At 41.1% G+C, this 27943-nt stretch overlaps 1 protein-coding gene across 2 annotated transcripts in view; it reads right to left on the reverse strand.

Moving 5' to 3' along the window:
* Nucleotides 1-5622: 5622 nt before the first annotated feature.
* efna4 (ephrin A4) overlaps nucleotides 5623-27943 on the reverse strand; it is a 33629-nt gene continuing 11308 nt past the window's right edge. Inside the window, exons 2-5 of one of the 2 annotated variants that reach the window (XM_082552557.1) lie at nucleotides 18620-18918; nucleotides 13272-13340; nucleotides 8053-8079; nucleotides 5623-7458 (exon numbers count right to left, since the gene is read on the reverse strand). In XM_082552557.1, coding sequence (XP_082408683.1) covers nucleotides 7376-7458; nucleotides 8053-8079; nucleotides 13272-13340; nucleotides 18620-18918 — 478 coding nt within the window. In that variant the 3' untranslated portion in view covers nucleotides 5623-7375. The remainder of the gene's footprint in view (nucleotides 7459-8052; nucleotides 8080-13271; nucleotides 13341-18619; nucleotides 18919-27943) is intronic. The other variant, XM_082552558.1, reaches the window with a different exon arrangement.

Consider the following 27943-nt stretch of genomic DNA (forward strand, 5'->3'; position numbering starts at 1 on the left):
TTTAAAATGAACTAGTTCTGTTACAGGCATCACGCCACGATTTGAATGATTTGATATGAAATTATTTGACAAACAAAGCATAACTACAACGTGTTCTTCCGTACATGTTGTTTAGAGGTCCTGAGCTGCATGAGAACAACTTTTGAAAACATTTAAATGGTTTGTGAGACGTATTTCACAGCATTAAACATGTTTTTCCTTGTGGTGTTGTTCAGGTATGTCGAGTTTAGCAACGGACACTGTTTTACGTGTAACTGAAAGCTGATTTGTCCAAATACACACTTACATTGTACATTTTTTCACATGTCTGTGTGTTGACAAATGATCTGGCTTAATCTACCAAAACACCAAAACAGCTATTTTATTTTTCCTTCTTTGTCATCATCTGAACCTTTCCACATTTATCACTATTTGTTTGACACACTGTAAGTACCTCCTTTGTGAGCATTGAGCAGAAATAATTACTCCCTTATTGGCTACCTGACATGTGAAATGGATGTGAAAAAGAGTATGTCATAAGCACACCCAGTGCACATAAGCACGCTTCGTTTAGAATAAACTACTTGCTTTCACCCACGGCGAAAATAATTACTCATAAACTGGAAATTGAAATGCCAAACAGATTAATCAAAGCTGGAAAATACTTAATTCAAAAATAAAAAAAAACCAAACAAACAAACAAAATAAGCCCCCACACAGATAAAGACATACAACCGTGCTTGTCTTTTAATGCTTCAGACACAGTTATTATCATAAATGACGCAGTAAATCAAATTAACTAAAAAATCAAAAAGCGTTTAGAGAGGCGCAGCTCTCCGCAGCTGGTTGTGCTGCGATGCAGCATCTTCAGTAGTCTAATGAGTGCATAAATGCAAATGTGTTATTTCAATAGACTCATTCATTTCAGATTGTTTGGTTGTCTGTGGGTTTTTTTGACATTTTGAGTTTGTAACATGATAAATTATTGGAAAATAATAAGAAAGAATGAACTTTTTGTTTGTCTAGTATCAGTAATTCAAATTAGCAGCTGCCATTATTATGGTTATTATAAGGCAATACACGCCACACTATACATCAAAGCTTGCAAGTGCGTTTTGTAGCCAACCAAGAATCTTTCTCTTCTTGATTTAGGAGCTTACTCTTCCTTTGCTGTTTGCTGAGCCTTTCTTGCACAACAAATGTTTGATCTACTCATGGATTTTGAATGATTTTCAAGTCAAGGGATCGTGCCAGACAGTAAAAGACATTCAAAAGTCTCTGGTGGTGCTTTTTGAAGTAGTTGATTTTTATGTTTGTGCTTCATTGTCCGGTTGTAGCTGACCTGATTTCAGTTTCATTTTTTTGGCCGACTGAAGAAGATTAATATACAAATTTCCTTCTAGAATCTACTTTTTTCTGTATCTGCGCAGCGTTTTCAGTGTCCCGAAACAAACCATTTTTACCTATTTGGTGCCAAAGTGTTGGTTTAATCAAATGCTGCTCCTTTTCTCGTCATTGAAAGATTAACTTCATCTGTCCATTGCACTTGTTTTCAAAGCCACTCAACAAGGTGCTTAGCAAACCTTAGATGTGAATTTTTATAATGAGATCAGAGGTTACATTTCCTTTAAAATAAACCCCTGTTTGTACATCAGTGCTGCACAGTCACCGTCACGTATGCGTCAACTAAACCCTATGTTTTTTTTCCTTTGCTTCTTTGCATGGCAGTCTTGCAGTTTTATCAGAAAGTTTTCTGGGTTTCCAGATCTTGTCCTGACCTCCAGAGTTCCCCTTATGTGCCATTTCTTAATGACATTTCAGACAGTGGAAATTGCAAGCTGGAAGCACTTTGATATCTTTTTATAGCCTTCCCCTGCTTTGTAGGCATCAATTAGTTGAATTTTTCTGAACCTCAGTCAGTTTCTCAGCCTATGGTTGCTGAGTATTACCACAAGGTTTGAAAAGTTGTTGGCTGACACTTCCTAATCACAGTTCTTGACCTGCCTTATAAGTGAGTCGATTAAGGTCTAACAATTAAAAGAAGTTCTGAAGCTTTGCAAGTAGACGGCTGCTAAAACTTGCAACATTATTTCATGTTATTTTATCCCTGATTTCAAGTTGTGCATTAACATAATCAAAAGCATTACAGAGCCCAAATCAACCTAGTGTTTCAAATGAACAGTGCTCCAGAGAGTCCGCTTTAAACTGGTACAGTGTTGTCATAATGGGCAGTTAACGAGGATCAAAGTTGTATCAAATATTACCTGGTGTGTTTATTGTTAGTCCTTTTACAAAAGGAGTCATGTACATTTCCCACAATGCTGGTAATTCAAAGACTCAAGTGTATAATGCCAGGATTTAACAAAATGTACAGTAAGCTTGCTTGTTGACTTTCCCAGAGTCAGATGAGGATTCAGTTTCTGGCTCATTTTCATTTCTCTTCGCTGTAGCGCCTTTATGTCTTTTCACTTCAATAAAATATGTAGAAATCTGTGGAAAACAGGGGAGCCCAAACTTTTACATCCAACTATATATAAGGAAGAGTGTGGTTTAACTATAGACTTTGAGAGCTATTGAAAATACTCTTAATGCATCTCTGGCAAATCAAGCGAAATGAAACGTCAGAGAAAAAAGGGAGGATATCCTCGAATTGAATTTTGAGAACTCTAAGTAAAAACTCTGCTTGTTATAACCCTCTTCACAGATTTAGCATCTTAAGTCTTTTACTCTCCACTGCATAAAGGGGCAAATTTTTCACCCTCGGAAATATATACTGTATTGGATTATAAAGTATTGAAAAAGGAAACGCAATATGTGCAAGAGATGTCAAGTGACATTTTTCTGATTGCACTCGACTTTAACGTAGTCCTTTATCCAAATATTAGTAAGAGCTATTTTACAGGGCTAAAATACTGCACACACAGCTGAGGCAGTGCCTTCAGGAGTAAATAACACCGAATGCTGCTTAGAGACATCTGAACCCGACAGAAAAAGACTTTCCCCCTTCACGCAGCTTCTGTTTCCTCATGTTAGAAAAGCTGGAAGTCCTGAGCTGCGAGATTGAAAGGTAAGGAGATTTCAAACTGCGATTTAGTCCCGTTTCCTGATGCAAAATGCTGTTCTGTTTGGAAGCGGGCAGATGTGCACAAAGATGACAACTAAAGATTACCACAGATTGGTGAGCTGGAAAGATCAGTGGAGCTTTATTTTGGCACCCATGACATGTTTAACTGGCTCAAGCCATCAATAAAACGTATAAAGTCATCTCAGTGGAACCTTTAAGAACTCTACTTTAATAAAGTTGGGAAATATCACTTTAATGACTTCATCAAAATGAGTTAATGAGATTAAAAATCCCTTCCATGTGTCTGAAAACACATTTTAAAATAACAATTTGTCTGATAGGTTTCTTTTTCTCATAAAACAGTTAAATTACTGATATAAATCGCTAAACTAACATGTACAAAAAAGTAACAAATACACTCCTTTTCTTTAAAAAGTTGAATTATTGGATGCTTCCACGATTATCACTAAAGAATCGTTCTTAGTGTTTGTGCAATCCGAGCTTCAGTTTTCATATCACGCTCGTGTAGACTGGCTTAGAAAGCCACCATTTCTCGAATCTTACTCGTAGGTACAACTTCTGCTTACAGGTGAGTCCAGTGAAAGCTTCCACTTTCAGAAGAATTTGATACTTACAGACTGTTGTGAAACTTGCATAAATATATACATTATATACATAAATCATGCTGAATAGTGAAGGCTGAAAAAAATATCCCTACAAGAAATGTTGACAAAAACATACATAATACATGAACATCGTTTGAAATAACACATTGAAGGTTTGGTGCCAGATGAAGGCTTCCAGCGACAGAATGACCAAAGAAAGGGAACGCAGATTCCCCAGAGGTGATGATATTAGTTTTTGACTGAAATAAAAGCTAAGCAGCACATTTCAGATCTTGAAACACATTTTATTAGGAACCTAATGTATTCAGGAGGGCATGCTTTCTCTCATCTGACTTCACTTTGGTTCTGAAAAATGTGAAATATACACGATCGAGGTGCTGATTACATGCTGAGAGGCTCTGAAAAGCATTCTCCAAGTAGGAAAACATTACAGCGTCTTCTATCCCAGGCATAATTTTACTACAGCAAATTCAGGGGACTCTTGAAAAAAAAAAAGTATATAATCTATACACCAAAAAACCAAGACTGCACCCTTAAAACAAACAAACAATGAAAAAGCCCTGAATTGAGTGACTAAACTATAACCACACAAATGTAAAACACATAAAATTAATTGAAATTTTAACGCAGATAAATATTCTTTGTCTCTATTAATATCTAACATCTTATATTTCAAAATATGTAATCAACACCAACAATGCAAGCCTTATTATTCAGCCGAGCTGCAATCAAATGTGGGTCAACATGTGACAGAGTCTGCAGTCCCGAAATTCCATACACTGTAATTACAGGGTTATTTGCGGAGCTCTGCTTCATCTTGTAAGAATTATTTTTTTTGTCAGACATAGTTAAAAAGTAAATTTGGCCTTGCATAAACTGTTTATGAATGCAGTCATCCCGGAAAACCTCGGCGGAAACTTGGTGGGATTTTTACGATCTTCTAAATTTATATTATACGGCAACATCTGTCTACAATTATAAACTTCGTTTTGGACGTTTACTTCAATTCCAGCATTTGCATATCAACACATAACAAGAGTCAACATCCATAAAGTGAGGAATAAAATATCAGAATTGTAATATTTGATATGATTGTTCCAGTGTTTCAGGTTTTAAATCAAAGCTAGAACTATTACACGAAAGCTTTTGGTGTGTGCATGCTTTTGCAGGAGTAAACATCCATGCAGTTTAACACGCAACACACAGAGAGGTGCTACTGCTTATAAAGTCCTTTTACACCACTCTAAAAGCATAATTCTCTTTCTGCTGATTTGAGTATGCTTACTTTATCATTCTCAATGGTAAAAAAATAAATAAATAAAAATCCAAGCATGAGCTCTGGAATGTGAAGGTCAAAAATCAAAGCCACTTCACAACAACATGCCTCAACAGTACCAAACATGTCATCAGAAGAGATCATAAACCATGAAATAGAAGCATTAATCCCATTATCCAGGAAATTGCCTCCCTAGCTTCACAATCTTCACATTCTATATTACAGCCTATATAAATGGAAATGCATTTACAGCTTATTTGGATGAACACCTCTATGTTTTAAAAAAAACATAAAACAGAAACATCTCCTTTAGGGCTAAAACCAGCCTTCGACCTGACCGAAAATAACTACCTTAAGGTCAATGTATGGGCTATGATGCTACAAAGTCTATTAATACTTGAAGTCTATTGGGTATCTGAATCTTATCAGGCTTTGGCCCCACAGATAAAAACTCTGCTCGATATTCCACTAGGTTACTCACATTACAACGGCCTCTTACACCACAAGGTCATTTCAAGTCCCAGAAGTCTCCTTATCTCTATACTCTGGTGTATTGCACTGAATGAATGTGTGTGTGTCCCACCAATAAAAACGTGTGTGTGTGTGTCGTCACTGAGACGGTGGTTACATAAACAACTCAATATGTTTAAAAGATAAATAATCATGTACTCAAACCATTTAAATGCAATCATATTTATTTTGTTGTTTAGCCACATAAAAAAGGCTCAGATTGCAGTTGGCTCTTCACAGAAGAAGCTACATTCTTCACTAAAATGTGAAAGCAGAACACACATAAACCGCCTAGTTGTAGACTACATGATGTTGGGGGAAGAACTACATCACTGACCAGGATATTTAAAAAAAAATCTTCAAACATTTGTCACCCATTTAAGAATAAAATGATATATATAAAAAAAAACATTGACATGATTGGTGCGATTTACAGCATTTTGACACTCAAGTTGACACTCAAATATTATATATATGTAAAGCTAGGATAACGTGTACAATTAACCTACAGATTTTTCTAACACAAGTCACTCAAATATTTTGGGTAGATAATTTTGTGATGTAATAAATATATTACCTTAATTTAATTTCAATGAAAAATACACATGTACGTCTTCTCTAATTTAAAAATATCTAATTTGAAAAATAAATGAATTTTAATTTGTTAGGATTTTTTAAACGAGTGTCTATAATTTGGAAGGACTTTCTTTAAAAGCACAAAAAAGCAAAAACAAGAAATAAACAACATTTAAATCACTTAGCTTGAGAAACTACATCACAGCAGAGCGTACTGAAAAATATACCAGTAAATGCACACATATGAAAAAAAAAAAATCATTGTTTTTAGTCAAATTTTTGTTGTTAAATAAAAAAGGTAAGTTCTCACTAAAATGTGTTGCATAGTCAATACATCTTTTTTTTCTGGCAGATTATATTAACTATACAGCAAAAGCTAAAGGAAAACATGTGAAAAACAAAACAAAACAAAGAACAACTAAAGGAGCAAATAGTTTGTATCCTTATCTGCACAACTGCTGGACCAACAGGAGAATCAACCAATCAGTTCCACAGTGTGTTCAGTGGAGTGAGATGAGCTGATGCTGTCCAGCTACCCATAAACCTCTCCGTTCTGCTTATTAAGGGTGCAGATGCAGAACAGTGGAGTGGCAAATCAGAGAGGACAAACGCTGTCCCAGGTCCCATTATTAACATACAGCACCAGATTCTAGTGTCCAGCAGGGGGCGCAGGAGCCCAGCCTCCCTCTTCGAGAATATTCCCCAGTTCCTCCGAAAATGCCTTTTGTTTCAAAATCTAATTAGTTAAAAAAGTAGAACACATGTGTCTCGATCACGTCAGAAACGAGGCAATGAAGGATCATTCAGGTATTTGCGCATAGCAAAGTACAGCATGTCAGAACAAAGTAAAGAAGTCACCAGCTAACTAGTGACCTCTAACCTGAGCCGCTAAGTACAGTAGTATGTGTTTATTTGGCCACTTTTCACCAGGTTGAAAATGAGAAACAAAACAAGAAACAAAGAAAAACTTGGTACGGGTCCAGACTGACTCATTATTCCTCTGAAATCAGACTGGGATATGAGTCTTACAGTCAGGCTTAGCTGTAGAATTGATATTAAGTGGTATTACTTACACAACAGGTAGGAAAACAAAATAATCAGAAATGAATCATTGTGATTCATAATGTCAGTTCCTGTCTCACCGTGGCCCCGTTTTGGAGAAGATGTCCGATTCTTTCCAGATTTTCACACGTAAACAGCCACGAGGCAATAAGTGTCATTTTGCAATAGCTTAGCAAATATGGCATTGTGTAATTCACAAGTAGTGCAGAGGCGTACTTGTACGCCACATTCCCACGGAGAACTGGTGGGAGGTCAGCGATGAGGACGGACAGTTCAGGTAGTTCAGGTAGTCAACAGGAGCACGATGAGGAGGAGCGGCGGTGACGCTGTCCTGAGTGAGGATCCACTACTTAGAGGTACGGTTTCTGAAACAGAGATGTATGAAAAATCTTCAACTCATACACGACATATACACAAATTTGCTCAAATCTGTTTTCTAAGATTTGGGCTTGTCCTTGCTTTTCAAGAGAGATCTAAACAGTGACAGGATATGATGTTAATTCATATACCAACTCGTCTTCAAATTAATAGCAACAGTTTTGCAAAGCCTCTGGGTTTTCTGAGTAGCACTAGATGAACTGACTGGCTTAAACAAAGCCCTGACCCCAACCCCATTAAACACTTTTAGGTCAAACTGGAGCACTGATTGTGTTTTACATCTTGTCAACTAACATCAGCGCCACAAATCACTAATGCCCTTGTGGTCGAATTGGTTAAAATCTCTTTGTGGAAACTTCCCAGGCCAGTGGAGGCTGGTAAAGCGACACATCAATGTCCATTAATTCAGCAATCGCTTTTGTTCCACTTCTTTTGACTTGTTTATCTTACGTTTAAAGCGTGTTTGAACATTGCAGTAAATGAGAGAAGACACAGAGGTGCGACCTGTCTGTTAATCGTGTAAGCATGCACATATGGCGGAAAGATTGTAAGTAACTCCAGTTTAAGACGTTGCATCTCACCTTGTTTTTGTTTTGAACCTTCTGATGCTGGAATAAGCAAGTGGGATGGGGGGTGGGGGTGGGAGAGAAAAGATTTAGATAAAGTTGAGGCAAAGAAACAAGTTGCTGATTAGTCATTTTTTCCATGCTTAACTTTCTCAATAAAGCTGCTGCTTTGTGGAACAAGAGGAGCAAGAAACAGACAAATGACCAGGGGAAGGTATTTACCATTACTCAAAGACTAACGCCATGAAAAATGAGTACTGACTGGCTGTGCAACCCTAAATATGTCCCCTATGCAAATTCTTCTAAAGGTCGGATAAAAAAAGAGCTTGAGAAGCATGGCAACAGGAAAAGATAGTGTTATGTAAATTAGAAAGAGTAAGAATGATCAAAATTATACAGAAGGGATACAGGAAATGAAAAAGAGGGAGGGAAAAATAAAAGAAAATTCAAAATGACAGAGCGAAACCAAGAAGTGGACAGAAGATGAAAGGGAGAGCAGTGGAGACTCGAGTGAGAAAGTACGGCACAAAAAAAAAAAAAAAGAAGGTTGGAAAGATTGAAACAAGGTCAGACAGAGAGAAAAGGGAGGGAGAGAAAGAGACGGGATAAGAGGCTGTTTGTGTCTGGGCGTCACTTTCTCAGCAGGAGGGGGACTAAAAGGAAATAATGGAGGGAAGAATGGAGGATGCTATGATGCAGGAACAGGGAGGGCTTAAAGAAAGGACAAAAAAAAATACAGGTAGTGGGGCTGAAAACGGTTAAAAATCCCTCCTGATAGAGAAGCGCCATATAATACCAGTGAGAGCGTACAGAGGGTCAGGGAACGAGGATGAGCTTGCACAATTGCAGGTGTTATTAAATGAATCTATGGCCTTGAACCAACCTCGGAGAACTGCAACCCTGAACGCTCACAAGACACAAACTGCATTTATTTCCTGGAGATGTAACCGTAACTTAACTGCTTGTGTGCACCCATAAGGAAGACGCGTCCCCATAACGTGACTGCAGATTTCAGACCCCACAACATTAATAATACCTGCACCACACACACACACACACACACACACACACACACACACACACACACACACACACACACACACACACACACACACACACACACACACACAAACACACACACACGCAGAATGTGTATCGATGATGCCAGGATAACTAACGCTATATCCCACAGTTTCTTCCTGTGTGACTGTTGTGCTGACACAAGTCACTACATTATTTCTGTGCGAACAGTGACCATCTAAGGGTTAACAAAGGATTAGAGGTCTGGGCCTTGTGCAGAGCTTGTGTGAGTATGTGTGTGTAAGTGTGTGAGAAACAGCGGGAACCCCCCCCCCCAAAAGCAAACAGACAAAAGTAGCAGAGAGTTCCTATCTAAACGGCCTTTCTGCGCTCCATGAAAATGTTCTCAAAATTGTTTATTTAAAATATGTACAATAAAAATATTTAAACGCATTTCAAGGACCACAAAATTGCTTCTCAACTTGAAATTGTACAATGAAAATATATTAATATCTTTATACAGGTGGACATTTGGATGGGAAAGCTTATTCATGTTAGTTTTTAAAAAAATAAAACCTGTATTTTAAGAGTAAAACTTCTCAACGGTACACTAACAGTTAGCGTTACGTGTAACTCGCACATAATGCGCAGGTGGAAAATAAAATTTGCTCATAAATGCCTTGTGTTTGCCCGGGTGTGTTTGATATGTGTGTTTTGATCCGACTTTAATCACATCATTTGCGCAGAAGCCGAATGTTCGGACATTCGTTTGTGTCAACATCACAATTATGGTCATGGCGAGCCCCCCGCGACAAAATGGTGCCCATGGTGGCGTGACTGCAAGAAGAGTGCCCTCTCTGCACTGCAGTCAGAAACAAGCCGCATGTGTAACTGTACATGCACAACCTTGGTTAAGTGAATGTGTGTGTATGGCGGTGGAAATGTGTGTGTGTGTGTGTTCTTCAGTCAGCATAACGCCCCACTGCAGAGACAGACAATGTTCCACCATCCCACCTCTCCTCTCATGCCGCCATTTTACACGAGCAGGAGGTAACGTTAACCAAATCTGATTTTTAATCGCTTAACTGAAAAACAAAAATAAAATCGCGAACGAATAACGAAACGCGCAAATCGATGAAGACGGGGAAAGTCCATTTTGAGTCCGAAGTTCGGGATCCGAGCGAGCTCGGCTGGGCGAGCGGTTTGTGCACGTCGCTGTTCGAGTCTTGTCCCTGAGTATAATGAGTTCAGAGGGTACAAAGGTATTTGGGCGGGAGGGGGTTAAGGAGGGCACTGGAGTAAGAAATTAGAAAAAAAAATGGATGGAAAAAAGGGAGAAAGAAAGTGGGGAAAATGGTGAAGCTCTGTAAACTGAAATGAATGTAACGGACTGCTCACAGCAGGAGAACGGCAGAAAAAAAGGGAAGAGAGACAGAGAGAGAAAGGGAATCAATTAGAGAGAGAGGAGAGTTGGTCTGTAATGGTTTCTCACAGTAGGACGGCTGAAAAACAGAAAGGCAGCGAGACAGAGTGATAAGAAGAACAAGAGAGATAAACACAACAGGATGAGTTTTAGGGAAAAAGTTGCAGCGTAACAACAACAACAAAAAAAAAAAAAGGTGAGCGTAGAGTAAGAGGCAAAGCGAGCCAATGAAAGATGCAATTCAGGGCTGCAGGGCGCCACAGATTTCACACGACAGCAGTCTGCTGATGCCGATTCAAAGCCCTGTTTTCTGATGCAACACAGGCTTTCAGCAAAGTCCTTTCTCTTGTGTGATTCCTGACAGTTTTGCTCAATTAAACATCACATCATCACACACATCGCTGTGCTAAAATTCAGAACCGAAGCCTAAAGAGCCGAAACACGCTTTACAACACGACAAAAAACAAGTTAGGGAAACAACGTCGCGGAGAGCCATGTGTGCACAACATCATTAGGAGCCTCCCGTGTCAACGAGTCTGCCCTGCCTACTTTGTTGTGTTCTTCGGTTAAATTAAGGCGATAAACACACATTCACACACTGGAGAGGAGATCGAGGGACCGGAGAGTGGTAGCTGACCTTGGAGCAATGACAGCGTACCTGATGGACTCGCTCACTGTCACCACTCTGTCCTTCAGTCGTGTTGTGAGGCAGTGGGTCATTTTGTGTGTGTGTGTGCACTCCTATAATAAATTCAAACACCCATAACAGGGGCATCCCTGTATTGAACTTTTAATTATATGGGCTTCTTTCTGTAAAAAGAGGAGGAGGAGGGAGGGAGGTGCGTGTTTTGAAGTTTAGATAAGAGATGTAGCTGAAGGACAGGAGCTGCCATCACCAGCGGCCACACACACACACACACACACACACTCAGCGAGTATAAAGGCACTGTGTGCCCTGCTGCCATGCTACCTGTCAGATAAAAGGGAACCTGAGCAGGAAGGAACTAGGGAGTATGCGAGGTGTTACCACAGGGAACAACACAACAACAGCTGTGGTAAACCGCCACTAATGGACAGCCAAAGAGAGAAAGAGAAATCCTACAACTCTCCTTCATCTCCTCTCTCATCCATCTAATTTGCTCCCATCTCGCCGGCCTCATGCATTCTCATCCCAACGCACTCGCCGCACAGCGTGTGCGTGACAGAGATGGAGCGAAGAAGAGAAACGGGAAGACGGGGAGTCGGTGAATAACTGTAGATATGGAGATACAACAAAGAGATAGAGAGAACACGGGAAAGATAGGGGAGGTGGAGTGGGGCGGGGTCTGGGGGGGTGGGGTGGGAGAGTCGGGTGGAGGACGTGTAAGACACTGCCATGGATGGTGCCTAGATTAGTTTTGCTCCAGTAGCGAAAGATCATAAAAAATGAGGAAGGGAGGAGAGAGCTGAAGAGACAGAGAGAAGGGGGGGATTAGTGCCACTTCAGGAATGACAGAAGACTGAAGAAAGAAAGAGCAGGAGGTTGGAGTAGTGGGGGGAGTCAAAGACAAGGAGACAGAGATCCTGAAATTTAGTCGGGATTAGTTTTGGTTAAGAAATAGGATGAGAGGCTAAGAGGGGAAAAAATGAGACAAGGAACAGTACATTGACATATGTGTATCTTTGAAGGGGAAGTCTTTCTGCTATGAAGTAAATAGATTCTTACAGTAAAGTCAAACTCATGTCTCCCTGCATGCACGATCCAGGTGATTGCAAATATTTTGATTATTTTTGGCTCAGACGGGCTGATCAGGGAAAAGCTGTCAGAAGGTCAAGACTGCATTAGCATTTTCTCACTGAACAACTATCTGTGGTATTTCTAATTAATGACAGCAGGATAATTAGCATATAAAAAAAGTCATCAGCCTTCATTCTGGTAATAACGCAGCAAATTACTCCCCGTATCACCAGGACGGTGAGAACCATTCGGAGACGGCCGGAGCTCCTTTTATTCCACTTTAATTGTCTTCTCTTTTTTTCCCAAACTGATGAATTTAGTCAGTGCTGATTGATTAGACAACCACGACACCAGTTTCTTTAGTACAAGTGCGTGTTAGCGCAACAAACCCCCTGCAGATAACACTGGGATGGGAACTGGGACGGGCGTCTGAGACACGCATGTGGGCGTATACACACACACACACTTACACTTGTACAAATTGAACTCCAGAAGAATGCACGCAAAGGCCCATAGATGCAGAAACCCACAAAAACAAAAAAAAAGCGGATTTGGTAGTACACATAGAAAGGCTCCCACGCACACACTGACAACTATACAGGGATTCCCACTGTGACTGGGCAACATTCCCAACCGGAATGGGCAGCTCACTGGACTGGAAGACTAACATTACTCCAGGCGGGCTCTGGATTAGATCAACTCTGGGAATTTCAGATGGGGACAGAGTGATTGAGAGAGAATGAGGAAGGTAGTTTTAAAAAAAGAGAGCGAGGGAGAGAGTAGGGGAGGGGTAAAATGTGTTTTAGAAGATGTTGTCTCATTTATATGGTAAAGATAAATATTTTGAAGCATACAGATGCGTTAGGTTTCAATGATTACGGCACAAATTTTTAAAAAAGAGAAAAGAGAAGAAAGCAGAAGGTACTTTAGAGGGGATAAGCAGAAGTCTAAACATGATGCTATACAGCCCATGTAGCAGAGATGTGAGAGGCAGAGAAAAGAGTGTCTTGGTGTACAAAGTGGGGCGGGGGTGAGCATGAAAGAAACAACAGATGAAAAGAGGAGTGTACTCACTGGGCGCACAGCACACTGTGACGCGCAACTTCATACATGGCAGAGGAGGGCCTTCATCTGTGGGTAGAGCTGGAAAGAACAAGGAAAAGAAAAAATGTAAATAAGCTTCACACTTAATAAATCCAACAATCGGTTAGCCAATATTAAAAAAAAATGTAATTAACACTTGCTGAATGAAACTCTTCCAAAACAGAAATGTACTCTTTGAGAAGTCCTGTGCTCCTGCTGGTGAATTCATATTATAAGCTTAAGGAACAGCAAGGTTATTTATTTAGGTTTTCTGTTTTAACCATATCAATAACTCATGACATCTCCCCCCAAAAAACACTCCCTGTGTGTACTCATCACACTCATCTACACAACTAAATAAAAAACAATGCGACACAATCGAGAGTGCAACCATTACAGAACGCAACACTTTCGATCCACTCAGATTATGGCTCACATGGGAACACAGGCAAACATCAGCGGTATTACCTGCCACTCTAACGCTGCTTTTGCAAAACAAATGTGTCTGGAAACTGCAGTTAAAGGCTTTTTATCTTTGAATAAAAATGCAACAAATTCAAGGCCCAACACACAAGTCGAGTGTACGATTACCAACAGTTTGTCTCACTTTGTACCGACACTTTCGACTGATAAGACGCAGCAAGTCCTCCGAGAAGTCTGTGGTACAGCACAGAGTGACAGTGGAGCTGCAGAACTGGGTTATGCTTATGACGACTGAAGCAGCTCCATCACAAACAGGAACTAGAAGGGCAATTTGAAAGCGCAGTAATCCAAAATTTGTTCAAACCTTGCGGTTTTAACAGAAATGTAACACGCTCTTCGTTCGCCCATCTTTCACCTCTCTAAAACATGTCAAGTTATCCAGCTTTTCAAAGCTTTTTTTTTTTATTGTGTTCATAGAAAAACAAATAATACTGAAAATGAAACAAGGTTTACAAAATATGATGCTCCATTGTGCTAGCATAATGGGCCTTTTTCACAGAGTAGCCACTTCAACGTGTCATAGCAGCTGGTGTGCTACCACTGCTACGCCAAAGAACCAGAGCTCTGTTTACCCAAATATGCTTTAAAGCTAAGTCGGTTAAAAAAATCTGTCTTACATGCACTTGTAAGTCTAAGACAAAAGGCACTTTCCCAAAAACATTATTACTTAAGGGGCACTCAGAAATGACAATAGATTAAAACGTTTCTACTAACCAATGTTAGCACATCGGGAGATTAAATATAGCTACACTGCCACAACACAGGTTCAAATGAACTGAGCAACTTAATGTTAAGTTAATGGTTAAAAAAGATCATCTAGTTTGTTAATTACTCCATAGCCCAGTCTCAAAACAATTCACTATGATCATTATTCAACACAAAATGTTAATTCAGTTTTTTCATCAAATGTGTTTTCTAAAGTTCTACTTTTAGCTGGCAGGATCCAGAGTTTATTAACAGACCCTCTAAATCTACATTCAGACATGTAAACGGTCAAACTGAATGAATAAATTGCAGCATCTACTCGTCACACACTGGTACATTTTTTCCCAGATAAAACGAATTTCACAAAGTCAGAAAGCTGGTGGGAATTTCTACTTTAGCAACTTTCATAGGAATAAATGGAGTGACAACCATCTACACCCACTGGCCACTTTGCTAGGCACAGAAGGTCAACTCGTTGTTAATGCAAATATCTAATCAGCTATTTGTGTTGATCACATGACAGCAGTGCAACACATTTAAGCACGTAGACATGCTTGAGACAACCTGCTTCTACTGACCCCCAGAACGTGGAAGGCGATTAAAGTGACTTTGAACGTAGCATCCCATATGGAAACGATATATATAAATCTTATAAAGTTTGTATCTGTTTTGTGTGAAACTTGTATGAAAAGCATACAAGAGTGAAAACAGATATAAGATCCCTTGAAAAATTATATAAATGAAACTTGTAAGTTTTGGATACTTACTAAGACAATATATGAAAGTAATGAGAAAGTGGCCACTTTTATGAGTAAATCATGTAAGCCTGATATGATTCACTATATGAAGTAGGCCACATCTTATGCAAGTCTTTTATAAGTTTTTACTTTTTCTTTTCCATATGGGATGGTTGTTGTTGGTGCTAGACCGGTTGGTGTGAGTATTTCAGGAACTGATGCTTTACTTGGATTTTCCTACACAACCATCTCTAACTTTTACAGAGAAAAACTGAAAACATCCAGTGAGCAACAGTTCTCTAGGCGATGTCAGAGGTCAATAGTAACTTAACTCACTTGTTACAAGAAAGCTATGCAATGCACAACCATGTAAAATCTTAAAGCACCTGCGCTACAACAGCTGAAGACCACAGCGGGCGCCAGCCCTGTCAGCTAAGAATAGGAAAGTGAGTTCACTCGGGTTCACCAAAACTGGACAACAGAAGCTTGGAAAAATGTTGCCTGGACTTTCTGCAGCAACATTCAGATGTTAGAGTCAGAATGTGGTGTAAAAATAAAAGCATCCTGCTTGTATTAACAGTTCAAGCTAGCGGTGGTGTAATGGTGAGGGATATTTTCTTTGCACACTTTGGACACCTTACTACAAACATTGTTTAAAACACCACAGTTTACCTGAGCATTGTTGCTGGCCATGTCTATCCCTTTATGACTACAGCAGGATAAGGCACAAATCATCTTAACCTGGTTTCTTGAACATGAAAATCTGTTTGGTGTACTTAAATGAACTCCACGGTCACTAGATCTGAATGCAACATCGGATGTGGTGGAACGATAGATTCACATCACAGAGACAAGAACTCTGCAGCATGTGTGACGCTATCACGTCAATATGAACCAAAACGTTCCTAGCACTTCGTTGAAAATGTGCCACGAAGAATTAAGGGAGCCACCAGTAAAGAGCAGTAAAAACTGTAAAAGGAATGAGTGTGCTTGTTATTAGCAACGCTGTTTTGATTCCATTGTGGTTTTTGAGGGCCCTGTATAGTGGAAAAAGTGACACGCTCCAGTCTTTTTGTTAAATGGTGAAAAAAAATGCATTGCAATTTTATGACACTGGGCTCTGAATTATGTCCATCAGTTCATAATGTTTCAACTCAAAGCTTTTGTTAACTGTTTCTGCGTTTTCCTATTTGTAATAATTTACTGGTGACTCTCCAAATGTCAAGTCCTTTGTTCGTTTCCTCGGCTTTCCTTTATCTGCCGCATTTTTCAAATTTCTTGTGATTGTTGTCAAAGCAGTGAGATCTGTTGTTCTAAGCTCTCTTTGTCACCATTACTCTGGCCACTGTTGGGAAGAGCTGACTATCAGAGGATGTAAAGGTGTTTCCTGTTTTTGGGGATCTAGATATGGAGACCCAATGGGTCTTGGTCAGCAGTGTGAGCAGTAGGGCAGAGACCAGGAGGCAGTGGGTTGTCACTGTCATAGTCTGTGGGAGAGATGAGCTGGGCCCGGCTCAGACTCAGCCAACTAATGCCATTAGTGTTTCTAATACCATTGTACTGTTCTCCCGGGCTAATGCCATTATGCAGTCTCCGGTGCTGCGGGCCCATTCAGTGCACACACCCCAGAGCCAGACATTTGGACCAACTTTACGCCTTATCTTTGATGTGGACAAAACACACACAATCGCCCAAAGCCCGATGTGACCCAAACCAGGGGGTAAGACCTATTGTTGCTTTTCTGTGAACTGGCATGAACTACCACAATAGCCCAGTGTGCATGTGCGTACATACATACGTTTGTGTGTGTGTGTTAGTGTGCGTGAGCGTGTCTCATACCCTCACAATGCTCCATTGTCCCTCAGACCGCAGCAGTAATTTATGTAAAGATTCTTTCTTTTCCTTCATTTCCATCCATCACTTTTGTTGTTCCCCACTTTTCTCTCTCCCATTTGGGTTCCACTCATCCATCCTCCCATCCCTTTCTCCCCCCACCCTTCCCGTACTGTGAGACTGTGTCCATCTTTTGCTCTTTTTCTCCCCGTGTCACTCTTCCACGCTTCTCTACCTCCGTCTGCTTCTCTGCCTGCCTTTTTTTCCTCCCTCGCTGTCACCGTGTATTGATCTCGATTTCTTCCACCTACACTTTTTTGTCTCTTTGTTGTCACCCTTCCGTACTATGCATTCGCTTGACTCTTTCATTTTCTGCTTTCGTTTCATGCCCTCCCTCCTCTTGGACTTACACCAGAAGTTGTAAAAAAGCAAGCAAAAAAAAAGGCAACTGATTTTACAGCCACTAAGCCATCTTCTGTATCTTTCCCTCCCCTTTTTTCCCTCCAGTGGTTTGAAATAAATGAGTGAGGGGAGAGGATTGCAGGAGGATGTCACGGAGAAACCATCACTTAAATTGTACAACAGCCTACAGGTTTATGAAAACATCATATTAATGTCATTCAGCATGAATTTATGGATAACATTAATGGCATTCAGAAAGCTGCAGTTTGCCGACACTCATAAAAAACACGTTGGCTTAAGCAACAGTGAAACCTTTTTATCCTTTAAATAAGGCTTTCTGGCCGCCACATCATCTCCTGCACAGGTGTCTTTGCACAGACTGATGAACTGAAACATTAAATATTTAGATTTCTTTTTCTTTTGGGGCTGTTTTATTAGGGTGTAAGGAGCTGGAGCGAATATTCATTGTTTCACTTAAACACGATCATAAAAATGATGACAGATTATGCGCAGCAAAAACGTATACTATTGATCTTATTTAAATAATCACGTGACAAAGGCTGGGAATTAATATCAATACCATATCGATGCTTCTGAAATGCCAACTGTAGTGCTGAAATGCCCCGAAATGTGCCATTAGGAGTTAGATAGAAACAAAATAATGATTAATACTAATGATTTTAGATGCTTAACTCATATTAATACTTAACATTTATTTAATATTAAATACTTCAGATTCAAAGCAACATTCTTCTTATGCTAAACTAAAAATCAGATGGTGTTTGTTGGCTGGACAAAAAATCTCAGGGCACTGATATAATGGAAAAATTTGTATCCATTTATTCATATTTCTGGAAACTGACAAGAATCAAAGCAACAAATAACAACAACAACTTGCAGACCGATTTGTCTGCATATACGCTTCAAAATTGTTGCATATTAAGACATGTTTGACTTTTGATATCTCTAAAAATCAGACAATTAAGTTAGGAATTTTTTGTATGGCTGCTAAATAACTAACGGTGTATCTATTTGTTATATCTGTCACATGACTGATCATCAAACATCAGGCATGTCAGAAAATTTCATATAACACTGAGCTCAAGCTGTGATATGTTTGACTCTCTAAATCGGTTTACCCTCTCCCAACACACAAAAACATACACATCATCTACTCACAGCTGTAGTAGTAGTGTCTCCCTGGCAGAAACTCAAACCCCAGTGAGAAGGGCGTGAACCTTTGGATCTTTTCTGAGAAGCGCACTGGTCCATATGGAGCAAAAGGGGTGTTACACTCCCACCTCTTGATGGCCCCCCTGGTCTCTACACAGCCTTGGAACGACTCTTCTCCCACCAGGTAGAGGGCAAGGGTCTCCGGCTGCCCGTGACCCACGGCCTCCTCGTTGGGGTAGTGGGGGCAGTGGATGTCCAGGTAATCGTTGAAATTCAGCTGGACAGACAGATCACCTGCTGTTAACCTGGAAGGAAGAACGACAACGGCATTAATACTGCATGTAGCAATTAGAGACTGATACATGACTGAAGGAGGGGGGAGGCAGTGATAGACTGCAGACACGTAGAGAAAGAGCGAGAGAAAGGACAGGAATTCCACAATTTTCCAAATGCACATCCAACACTTGTGACAGGCAATAAAACAACATTTTGATCTTTTTTAATACAAGAATTTGGTGGGATTCAAATGCTACAGCTACACTTCTGGACCAGTGACGATGCTGAGTGTCAGCTAGAGAGAGCAAAAATTCCTCACATGCTAATTAAGACCACTGAGGGGAGTTCAGCGTAAAATAAACTCGACTCCCTCTCCTTTCCACTCTCCCACTGCACAGCACAGATAGACAGATAGATGTGTGTACAAACGTAAGCGGATGTGCATGTGCATGTACAACCATGTCAGTCAAGGCTGACTGGAGTTTGGCATAACAACAACTCTGGACAAGACAGCATCATTAGGACAGAGCAGCTGCATAATGTGCGATCTTTCAGAGTGAGGATTCTGACTTCCTGTCAGCCCGCAGTATAAAGAGTTTCCCATGTACAAGCTAATATGTGAATGAAAGAATGAGAATAAAGTCAGAAGGGAAGAAGATGTAAGACAAAGCAAGAGAGGTTAACTTAACATAAAGATATCATAAGACTTCATGAAAGAACAAAGAGGGAGACAAGAAATAGGAAGGGAAACGTGTGACAAATGGAGGAAAGGCCTGTGAGTGATGAAGAGACATGAGACGAGTCCCACAGGCAGACAGAAGGAGGTTGGTGAAAAGAAAGTTTTGGAGACAGGATGAAGAAAAGCTGGAACAAAAATATGTTTAAAAAGAAGCCAAAGGAAGAAGTTGGACATACAGGTGCAAAAAGTGGAGTAAAGAGAAAAGTAAAGTGTTTTAATTAGTGACCCCAGAGAGCCTGAGTGCAGACACACAGAGAGAAGAACAACGGAGTGGAAGAAGAGAGGAGACGGACTTTAATTGGTCTCCTCTTCGCATGGAGTGCAGGAGCAAAGAATGAGGGGCAGAATGTGGCTTGGGCAGAAGGTTCAGGTCCGTCAGTGGGACTCTTTATAGAGGGGTGACAGAGCGGAGGAGAGAGGAAGGAGTGCTGGGAGTCAGTCAAGGGGAACATGGGAGGGAAAAGGAGCGTGGAATGGGGAGGGGATGGCGGTGGTGGTGCACGGCAGAGTACTCTGAAGTTAAGTAGGCGGACAGAGAGTAGACCAAAAGAATAAATAAGAGGAAGAAATCAGTGTGGAGAAGGAGGAGGATGAGACAGAAGTGATGCAAGCCAAAATGAAACGGATAGAAATGACAGGAAGCAAGAGACTGAGACGGTCCAACAAATCTGCAGAGAGTATCAAAGATGGATGGAGCAATGAGAGGAGAAATGACAAGAGTGTCGGCGAGAAGGAGGCCAAAGCTCAAAAAGTAGAATAGAAATGAGCGTTGTGTTAACTCTGAAGCTGAGCACGTGTGCAGCAGGTGTGTATTTCTGTGTGAGACCACAAAAGCAGAAAGGCATGTGTGACTGTGTGTGTGTGTGTGTGTGTGTGTGTGTGTGTGTGTGTGTGTGTGTGTGTGTGTGTGTCTTGGGGATGCAGGTGAGACCCTGGAGGCAAATCTCACCAAAGCTGCTTCCTGCTCAATAGCGACCGTGCAGAATTGGCAATCTATCCACAGGACAGGACACCATCGATCAGGATCCCTCGCTCAGGACACACACGCGCACACACACTCTCCCCTGATCAATATCCCCTCTGTGCACGTGTGTTTGTGTGCGCAGTTATGTGCGACAGCTCTATTACCTGTGCGCTCTAATTACAGCCATAGAAAAGCACTTGAATTTCTAATTAAGAGAACGCTAACGCAAAAAAAGCACATACACACAAGCACAACACTACATTTACTCTTCATACTACCCGTGGTGATTTTTAAAGCCCCTCTGGGGCAGAGAAATGTTTGCTTAGGTGCGCCAGCTGTGGAAGTGTGTGTGCAGGTGTGTGCGTGTATGTGCATGTAATAATAGACGTGTGCTGTGTCAACATGCTGCACCCCCTGCTATACATGTCATTCAGCTCCAGCTTCTTCTGCATTCCTTAGGTCCTGTTTTCCCCACCCAAAAGCCCACTACGCATTTTTCCTTACTCCCTGCTTCTACTCCATCTCCTCCCTTGTTGTTCTCCGCTCTGGATGACGTGAACCCATCCTCCATCTATTTCTTCAGCCTGCATTCTCCCTCCTATTTTTGACTTCTCTCTATCCCATATTACCCCACTCGCTACCCCACACAACCTTGCAACCTTGGGTTGCACCATATGTATGCCAGCAATTACAGAGTTGGTGTGCTGTACTGATGTCAAACTGTCAGCCCTCTTTCTTGCCTCTTCCACCCCCCCTCTCTGGTCCTAGTAGGCTTGGGTACGCCCTAATTACACTCAGCATCCTCCCCTCCTGCCAGCTGCCATGCAGCAGAGTGGTGACAGCACAGGGGCATCATGGGAGCACTGTGGAGCTGTGGGTGTCATAGAACAGAGCGCTGAAGCAGCCTATCGGTGGGAGAAACCTATGGAAGCAACAAAGAGGATTGGCTGGGTCCAGAGGGAGAGGGAAAAGGCACAGAACACACACTCACTGCATTTTGGCACACGTTGGCGGGAATACACACAAACACATGTTCACAAGCACCAGGACATGAAAGTACTTCAGGAGAATAAAACATGCTCTGTCCCTCATGCCACAGGGCTATCAATGACACCCTTCTCAGGACTGGTGCAAGCTTGTGGTTGATAAAGAAAAATCTCACAGAGGAGCAGAATCAAAAATAACATGCTGGGTTCTTCAGTGAAGAACTTGAAAAGACCAACATTTATCCCTTTATAATCACAGGAAATCAAATGCGGAATTGAAAGACTGAACATAGCTGACATGCTGCGGATGTGTCCATGTAAATGTGTGCAGACAAAGGCAAAAGTGTGCGTGTGCGATAATAATGAAATGCAGGGAGTTCACTGTGGCAGAGACCTTTGATCCTTTAATATGAGAGAATAATTAAAGGAGCAACAATCTTGCAACACAGCTTCAGGAATACAGAAAGGATACTTGATCACGCACAGCAGCTGCATGCTATGCATCTCGAATATACTAGAGCACTTAACGAAAGTACTTCACATAAACACCGGGGATACAAATATTCTGCTATAATGAAAATGCTAATAACATACTTACACTGTACTGTGCATGCCGAATGAATGCAGGAAATGTATATATACAGTCAGAGTACAGTAGGTTAAATAAACAAAGCCCTTAGTAAAAGCTTATTGGTTCCTTCAGGTGACAATAGGAGGCCAGAAGGCTTGGTCTAGCTTCACTCCTTCTTTGGCCAATCACAGCAGGATGACTGTTAACTCTGGGCACTACGCTGACTAGGCACAGCACGCCATGGTCACCCTACCTTGGCTAGGCATAGCGTGACACAGTTTCAGTCTTCATGTTGGATACTGTAGTAACACAGATCTTTGGTGCTTTCAAGAAAGATACGCTTTTAAAGTGTTGTTCCTTTTTCTTTTCTTTGTGCATTGCACGATGGGTGGGAAATCACCTTGATGATGAAAGATGAGTGGGTGCAAGGTGAGTCATTACTCAAAATGAATAACGCAACTTCAATATTCACATACAACCATAATGACTGTCATAGTTTTTAATTATTGTTACTGTTAATGAACATTAACACAAACACTGTACTCTTGACCAGCTACAAACTGTCTTGCGACTCATAACCTTGAAGGGAATGGAAACCCATGGAGTCATATTGGCTTTATTGCACCATAAAATTTAATGCAACTGTACTCTGCTGTAGCATAAACTGTTCCATTAAGTACAGAATTTGCAGTCAGTTTTGACACTGGAGTCGATGATACAAAGTTTCTCAGGCAAACTTACTCATTAGCGAATGAGCTATCTGACAAGCTTGCTTAGCAGGATGCAGAGGCTGAAATATACTGAAATTTGTTTGGGCTTTTGCCTTAATTGGATAGTGGCAGTGGAGGTGGACTGGAAAGCGGGGAAAGAGAGAGGGGAAGACACGCGGCAAAGGATTGGTCGGACTCAAACCCGAGCCGCTGCTTTATGGCCATGCCATACAGCATGTGGTCAGATGCTCACCCATAAACCTGAAATACGGAAAAATATTACCAATGCCCCACCAGCCACAGCAGCTCTGCAATTAGCTCTACCCAATATGTAATCAACCCACAGACTGTATGTAAAAGATGGACTGAACCTCTGAGTCTGAAAAATAATTCCAGTGTTTCTTAAACCACCAAAGTCACCAAAAACAGTCAAAAACAAAACAAACTAACAAACAAAAACAATGAATTGAGCTAATATTTAGGGTGTGGCTACTTATGGATTTTTTTTAAAATTTATGTATATTTTTATTTTGCAAAAAAAAAAAAAATATATATATATTTTTAGTTTTTTTTTTTTTCCATCAACACGTTCACTAAGCACTTCATTTTTATAACGTTTCCCGGCAATTGTTTTAGACTTTAAAGGGTTAAAACGGGAATTTGAAAATGCATCTTTTACATACAGTCTACTTCTAATTTCTATCGGCTTCACAAAGACATACAGTCATGTAAAAATGATTTTTGCATTGCTGCATGTAGTCCTGTATTTTGCCCCCACCGGAATTAAAGTAAGTAGCAGCCAGGTGCTGCTAATCCTGATTTACTGAGCATTAGTCAGGAGTGGTTGTCCCATCAGCCCAAGGTCAGCCCATGCAATGCCCACAGAAACTGTAGGAAAAACCCAAAAAGCAAAGAGCTACATGTCACATGGCAACACAGCTTAGGTCTTTATGTGAAGGCTTTGGAGAGACAACACCAAAGCAGAGATGTTCAGCCAAAACTCTCAGAAACCCAAACACATCATACCATCAACCTCATACCAACTATGAAGCATGGTGGTGGAGGGGTGATTTCGACTTGTTTTGAGGCACAGGGCCAGGGCACTTCGCTGTTCTTGAGTCAATCATGAACTCATGATCATGTATACCGAAGTGTTCCAGAGTCAAATGTGAGCACATCTGTCTGACAGCCAAATCTTGGCTGAAATTGGGTCATGTAACAGGATGATAATCCGAAGCACAGCAACAAATCTACAATAAAATGACTGAAGAAGAAAAGAAAAGTGCTGCAATGGCCTAATTAAAGCCAGTTAAAGACTTCAACCTGACTGAAAATCTTTGATGGGACATTAAGAGATCTGTGTATGAACAAATGCCCAAAAACCTCGAAGAACTAAACACCAAAATTCCTTCTCAATGATGTGAGAGACTGATAAAGTCATGCCCAAAATTATTGCTTCAAGTTATTGCTGCTAAATGTCATTCTACAAACTGATTTTTTTCAATATGTTTTGGTACCAAATGATAACAACCAGGCACTGAATCACAATTAACTGCTACTAGAGACAGATTTGATTACAGAAGACATGAAAGATGACTGAAAGTGAGCACAACTAATACCAATACATTTTTCAAGTTAATATGTCTGTTTTGGGAAGACTTTTATAGGACGAGCTGCAATGCAGCTCAACTGATGGAAAGTATGGGAGATTTCATGACAAAGAGAGCCCAAAGACAGTACAGTAGAGAAAAGGGAATGAGCCAGATAACTGAAGAGTCTTTCCTTGAGGTCTGCAAAGCTTCAGTTAACTCCTACTCTACAGGCTATCCTATTTTCAAAAGGAAATTGTGGAGATTCTCAGTCAGCTGGGTCATGGTAGGTTATATCTAAAATGAACTCCTTCAGTTCTATCTAACTGGTTTGGAGGATGCCTGGGAGTCCTTCCCAGTCAGTAACAACTGAAGAAGCCTGAGAGGTGAAACTTCTTGAAGAAACTCAAGCAGATTGAGCAGTACTTTGATACTCAATACTTTTTGTTAGAATTTGGTTCTAACCTTGCTGTTCACCATGTCCCTTTCTCCCAGTCGATTACTCTTTACATAAACGTAAAAGAAAACAGAATGAGGGCCCCTCCACCCCCCGTTCCCAAAGCCGTGCCCCCCTCCATGCTCACACAAAGCCTTACTGTGTCCAGAGCCCAAACACCAATGTTGTGTCTAACCTGGTGCTTACTCCCCTCAACGCACACAAACAAGGATGTCACCCCCCACCTCTGACCATCTGGGCCCCCCCCCACGACCCCGCCTGCCCAGCTGGCTCAGAAATCCTTAAACAACCCTCCTACCACCCCACATCCTCAACACTCTGCAAACCCCACCTCTTTAGATTCTCAGTGTCATCAAACTGTGGCCAAACACTGATCAACCACTCCTCACAGAGAGGAAAGAGAGACTTAAGGGAAATAAGCTGCCGTGCTTATCTACCCTTTCCTGTCTGGTATGCCTCTACACAAGTGTGTATGCATTTGTGTGTCTCTGCTTTGTTCAAGGTCAGCAGGAAGTGTTGCTCTCCTCTCCACCAGACCGTTTGCTTTTCTACAAACTCCCAATCTCCAAATGTGAGTGCTGCGCGAACTTTCCTGCTACATTTTCCCCCTCCTGTCTCTGTCTGTTTTATCTTCATATGCAAGTTCTGAGCACTTTTGCATTAATATGCATTAGGATCTAGGTGGCTTTCCACCACTGCTCAACATTTCCCAGGAAATTCCTGTGTCATCACCCAGGCAAAAAACCTCCGTCCTCAAAAGGATATGTGTGTCCACATGTTCAAATACACTGCATTGTGCTTTAATATGAGTATGTAAGCGCTTATAATGATGGCTGTGGGTGTGCATATGTGAGTAAACTAGATGAAGTGATTGGTTGCACCTTTCCTGCCCTCCAGGCTCTATTAAATGACCAGAAGGCACAGGGTATTCATACCTCTTCACTTCTCATTCAAACTGTGTGAATCAGCAGGTTGCCTCATGGAACCACATTCGCTATCAATTCCCAGACACTGATAAAATACACAGATACACAAACACACAGCCTTGCTGCTTCAGGCCTAAAGGACTCTCAGCCTTAGGTAAAGACAGAGTCTATTTTCTGCCTGTTACGGCAAAGGTTCTCTTCAGTTTGTGTATATGTGTCTGTTCTATGAGACTCAGCAGCACAACAGGATGCATAGCTATGGCCAGCAGAGCTGAAGAAAATTGCCCAATTCAGGCCCAGAGGACCCATCAGTATGGAAACCAATTCATCGGAGCCATTTTGATATGGCAGGATGTCTGCAGAAACCATCATCCCCTTCTGTGACAGACCTCTCTCATACACGGGCACAACTCGCCATGTGTGGTCCAGTCTGATCCAAAAATAAGCTTTCCAGTGATTTTTTTCCTTTGAGGTATGAAATTACGGTCTACAGCATAAATGGCCAAGAGTGCAGTCTGGCAGTCTATGGGTCCTTTTTCTTTTTAATTTTCACCAATTGGCCAGAAACAGTGTATGGCGAAATGTTGCCTCACTATACCCACCAGCGCTGCAGCAGCTAAAAGTCTGGCTCCACTCTCTCACCTTCCCTGAGCGGTAGCGGCCACACTTTTAAGATTAGTGTAAGGGAGAAAAGAGGCAGAAGGCGAAGAGTTTGAGCTCTCGTGAAGAGAAGAGTGATGGTGAAAGTGTGCGCGCGCACGGCTAAAAAAAAAAAAAATGTGCACGGGACGAGAGCAGAGTGCATGGACGAAAAGGGGGTGTACAAAGGGGGGTAAATAAGGTCAGTCGTGCCGTTGCTAGGACAACCACCAATCTGGAGCTGGGACTGGTTCCAAGCCAACGCCCCACCCATCCATCCGTCGTTCTAGCCGTCCTTTTCCTGCATCTCTCGGTCGGACAGCCTAAACCTCAGAGTAATGAGTGCTCTCCATGTTTCTGCAGTCTAAATGGAGCTGCAGAATAAATACAGGGCTGATTTGTACAGGTGCCAGGCTCAGACACATAAACTAGCTACAGTACCTCACCGCCAAGACGCTGACAGGAATGACATATGACGAGAGGTGGGGAACAATGACAACTATGATGGGTGGACACCAAGACCAATGATTCAAACTATTTATAATATCTATCAAAGCGTATTGCTACAAAGTGGCAGCTGGGCTCATCTGCTGTGTCAACATCATGTGTCTAATATTTATGTATTGCTGGCTGGGCCCTTTGGATTTGCACAGTTCCAGAGCAGACAGATCCATCTATATTCAGAAACCGTCATACTAAAGTTGAGTAAATGGACTATAAAAAGGTTTGTTATACAGAGTTGCCAGTGTTGCCATGCCAATAGACTGTACGGTGCATTGTAAAAGGGCACATTGGCAAGCTTCTTAACAGTTAAAAAAAAACAAGAAAAAGTATCTGTTAGTCTGCTTTATACACATGTGTTTAAAATGGAAACAATAGTCAGAATGACTCCATAGTTGGATCGTCACTGTCCGCATCCATAGGCTGTCATACATTCTGAGTTTCTGTCTGTCCTTTGAATGATAAAACGAGGATTTGACAACTCTGAAGGTGAAGGCTGCTTTGAAATTTTATAGAAAGGTTCTGTTTCTGTGCCACTTTTATGAAACTCAAATGCTCTAAATTGGCATTCAATCAAATGTGACCCATTTTTGTAGCAGTATTTGGAGTGAATGTGTTTTTTTTTGTGATGATGTCTGCTGTTGGTGCCATTTCTCATGTTGCATAAACGAACATTGTTAAACCAATATTTTGTAATTTTTTTTACTGACTTCTTCTCTTCCATTCAGTCTTTGTAGTATACCCTCTACACTCTCATCTATTATTTAACTATACTTAACTACACTTACATGAGCCCCGGGTCTTTCAGCCCACCTGTGTAAGTGGGTTAAGGAGGACATGCAAGCGACACCCCATAGACACACATTTGCTCAGATGCACTCAATATAGTGAAAAGGGCGCTCATAAAGCACATACACTCAGCCAATAAATCAGACTTGGCTTTAAGAATCCATCATTTACTAAGTAGGTCAC

The sequence above is a fragment of the Aulonocara stuartgranti genome, assembly GCF_965226115.1.
Source record: "Aulonocara stuartgranti genome assembly, chromosome: 11".
Taxonomy (NCBI): domain Eukaryota; kingdom Metazoa; phylum Chordata; class Actinopteri; order Cichliformes; family Cichlidae; genus Aulonocara; species Aulonocara stuartgranti.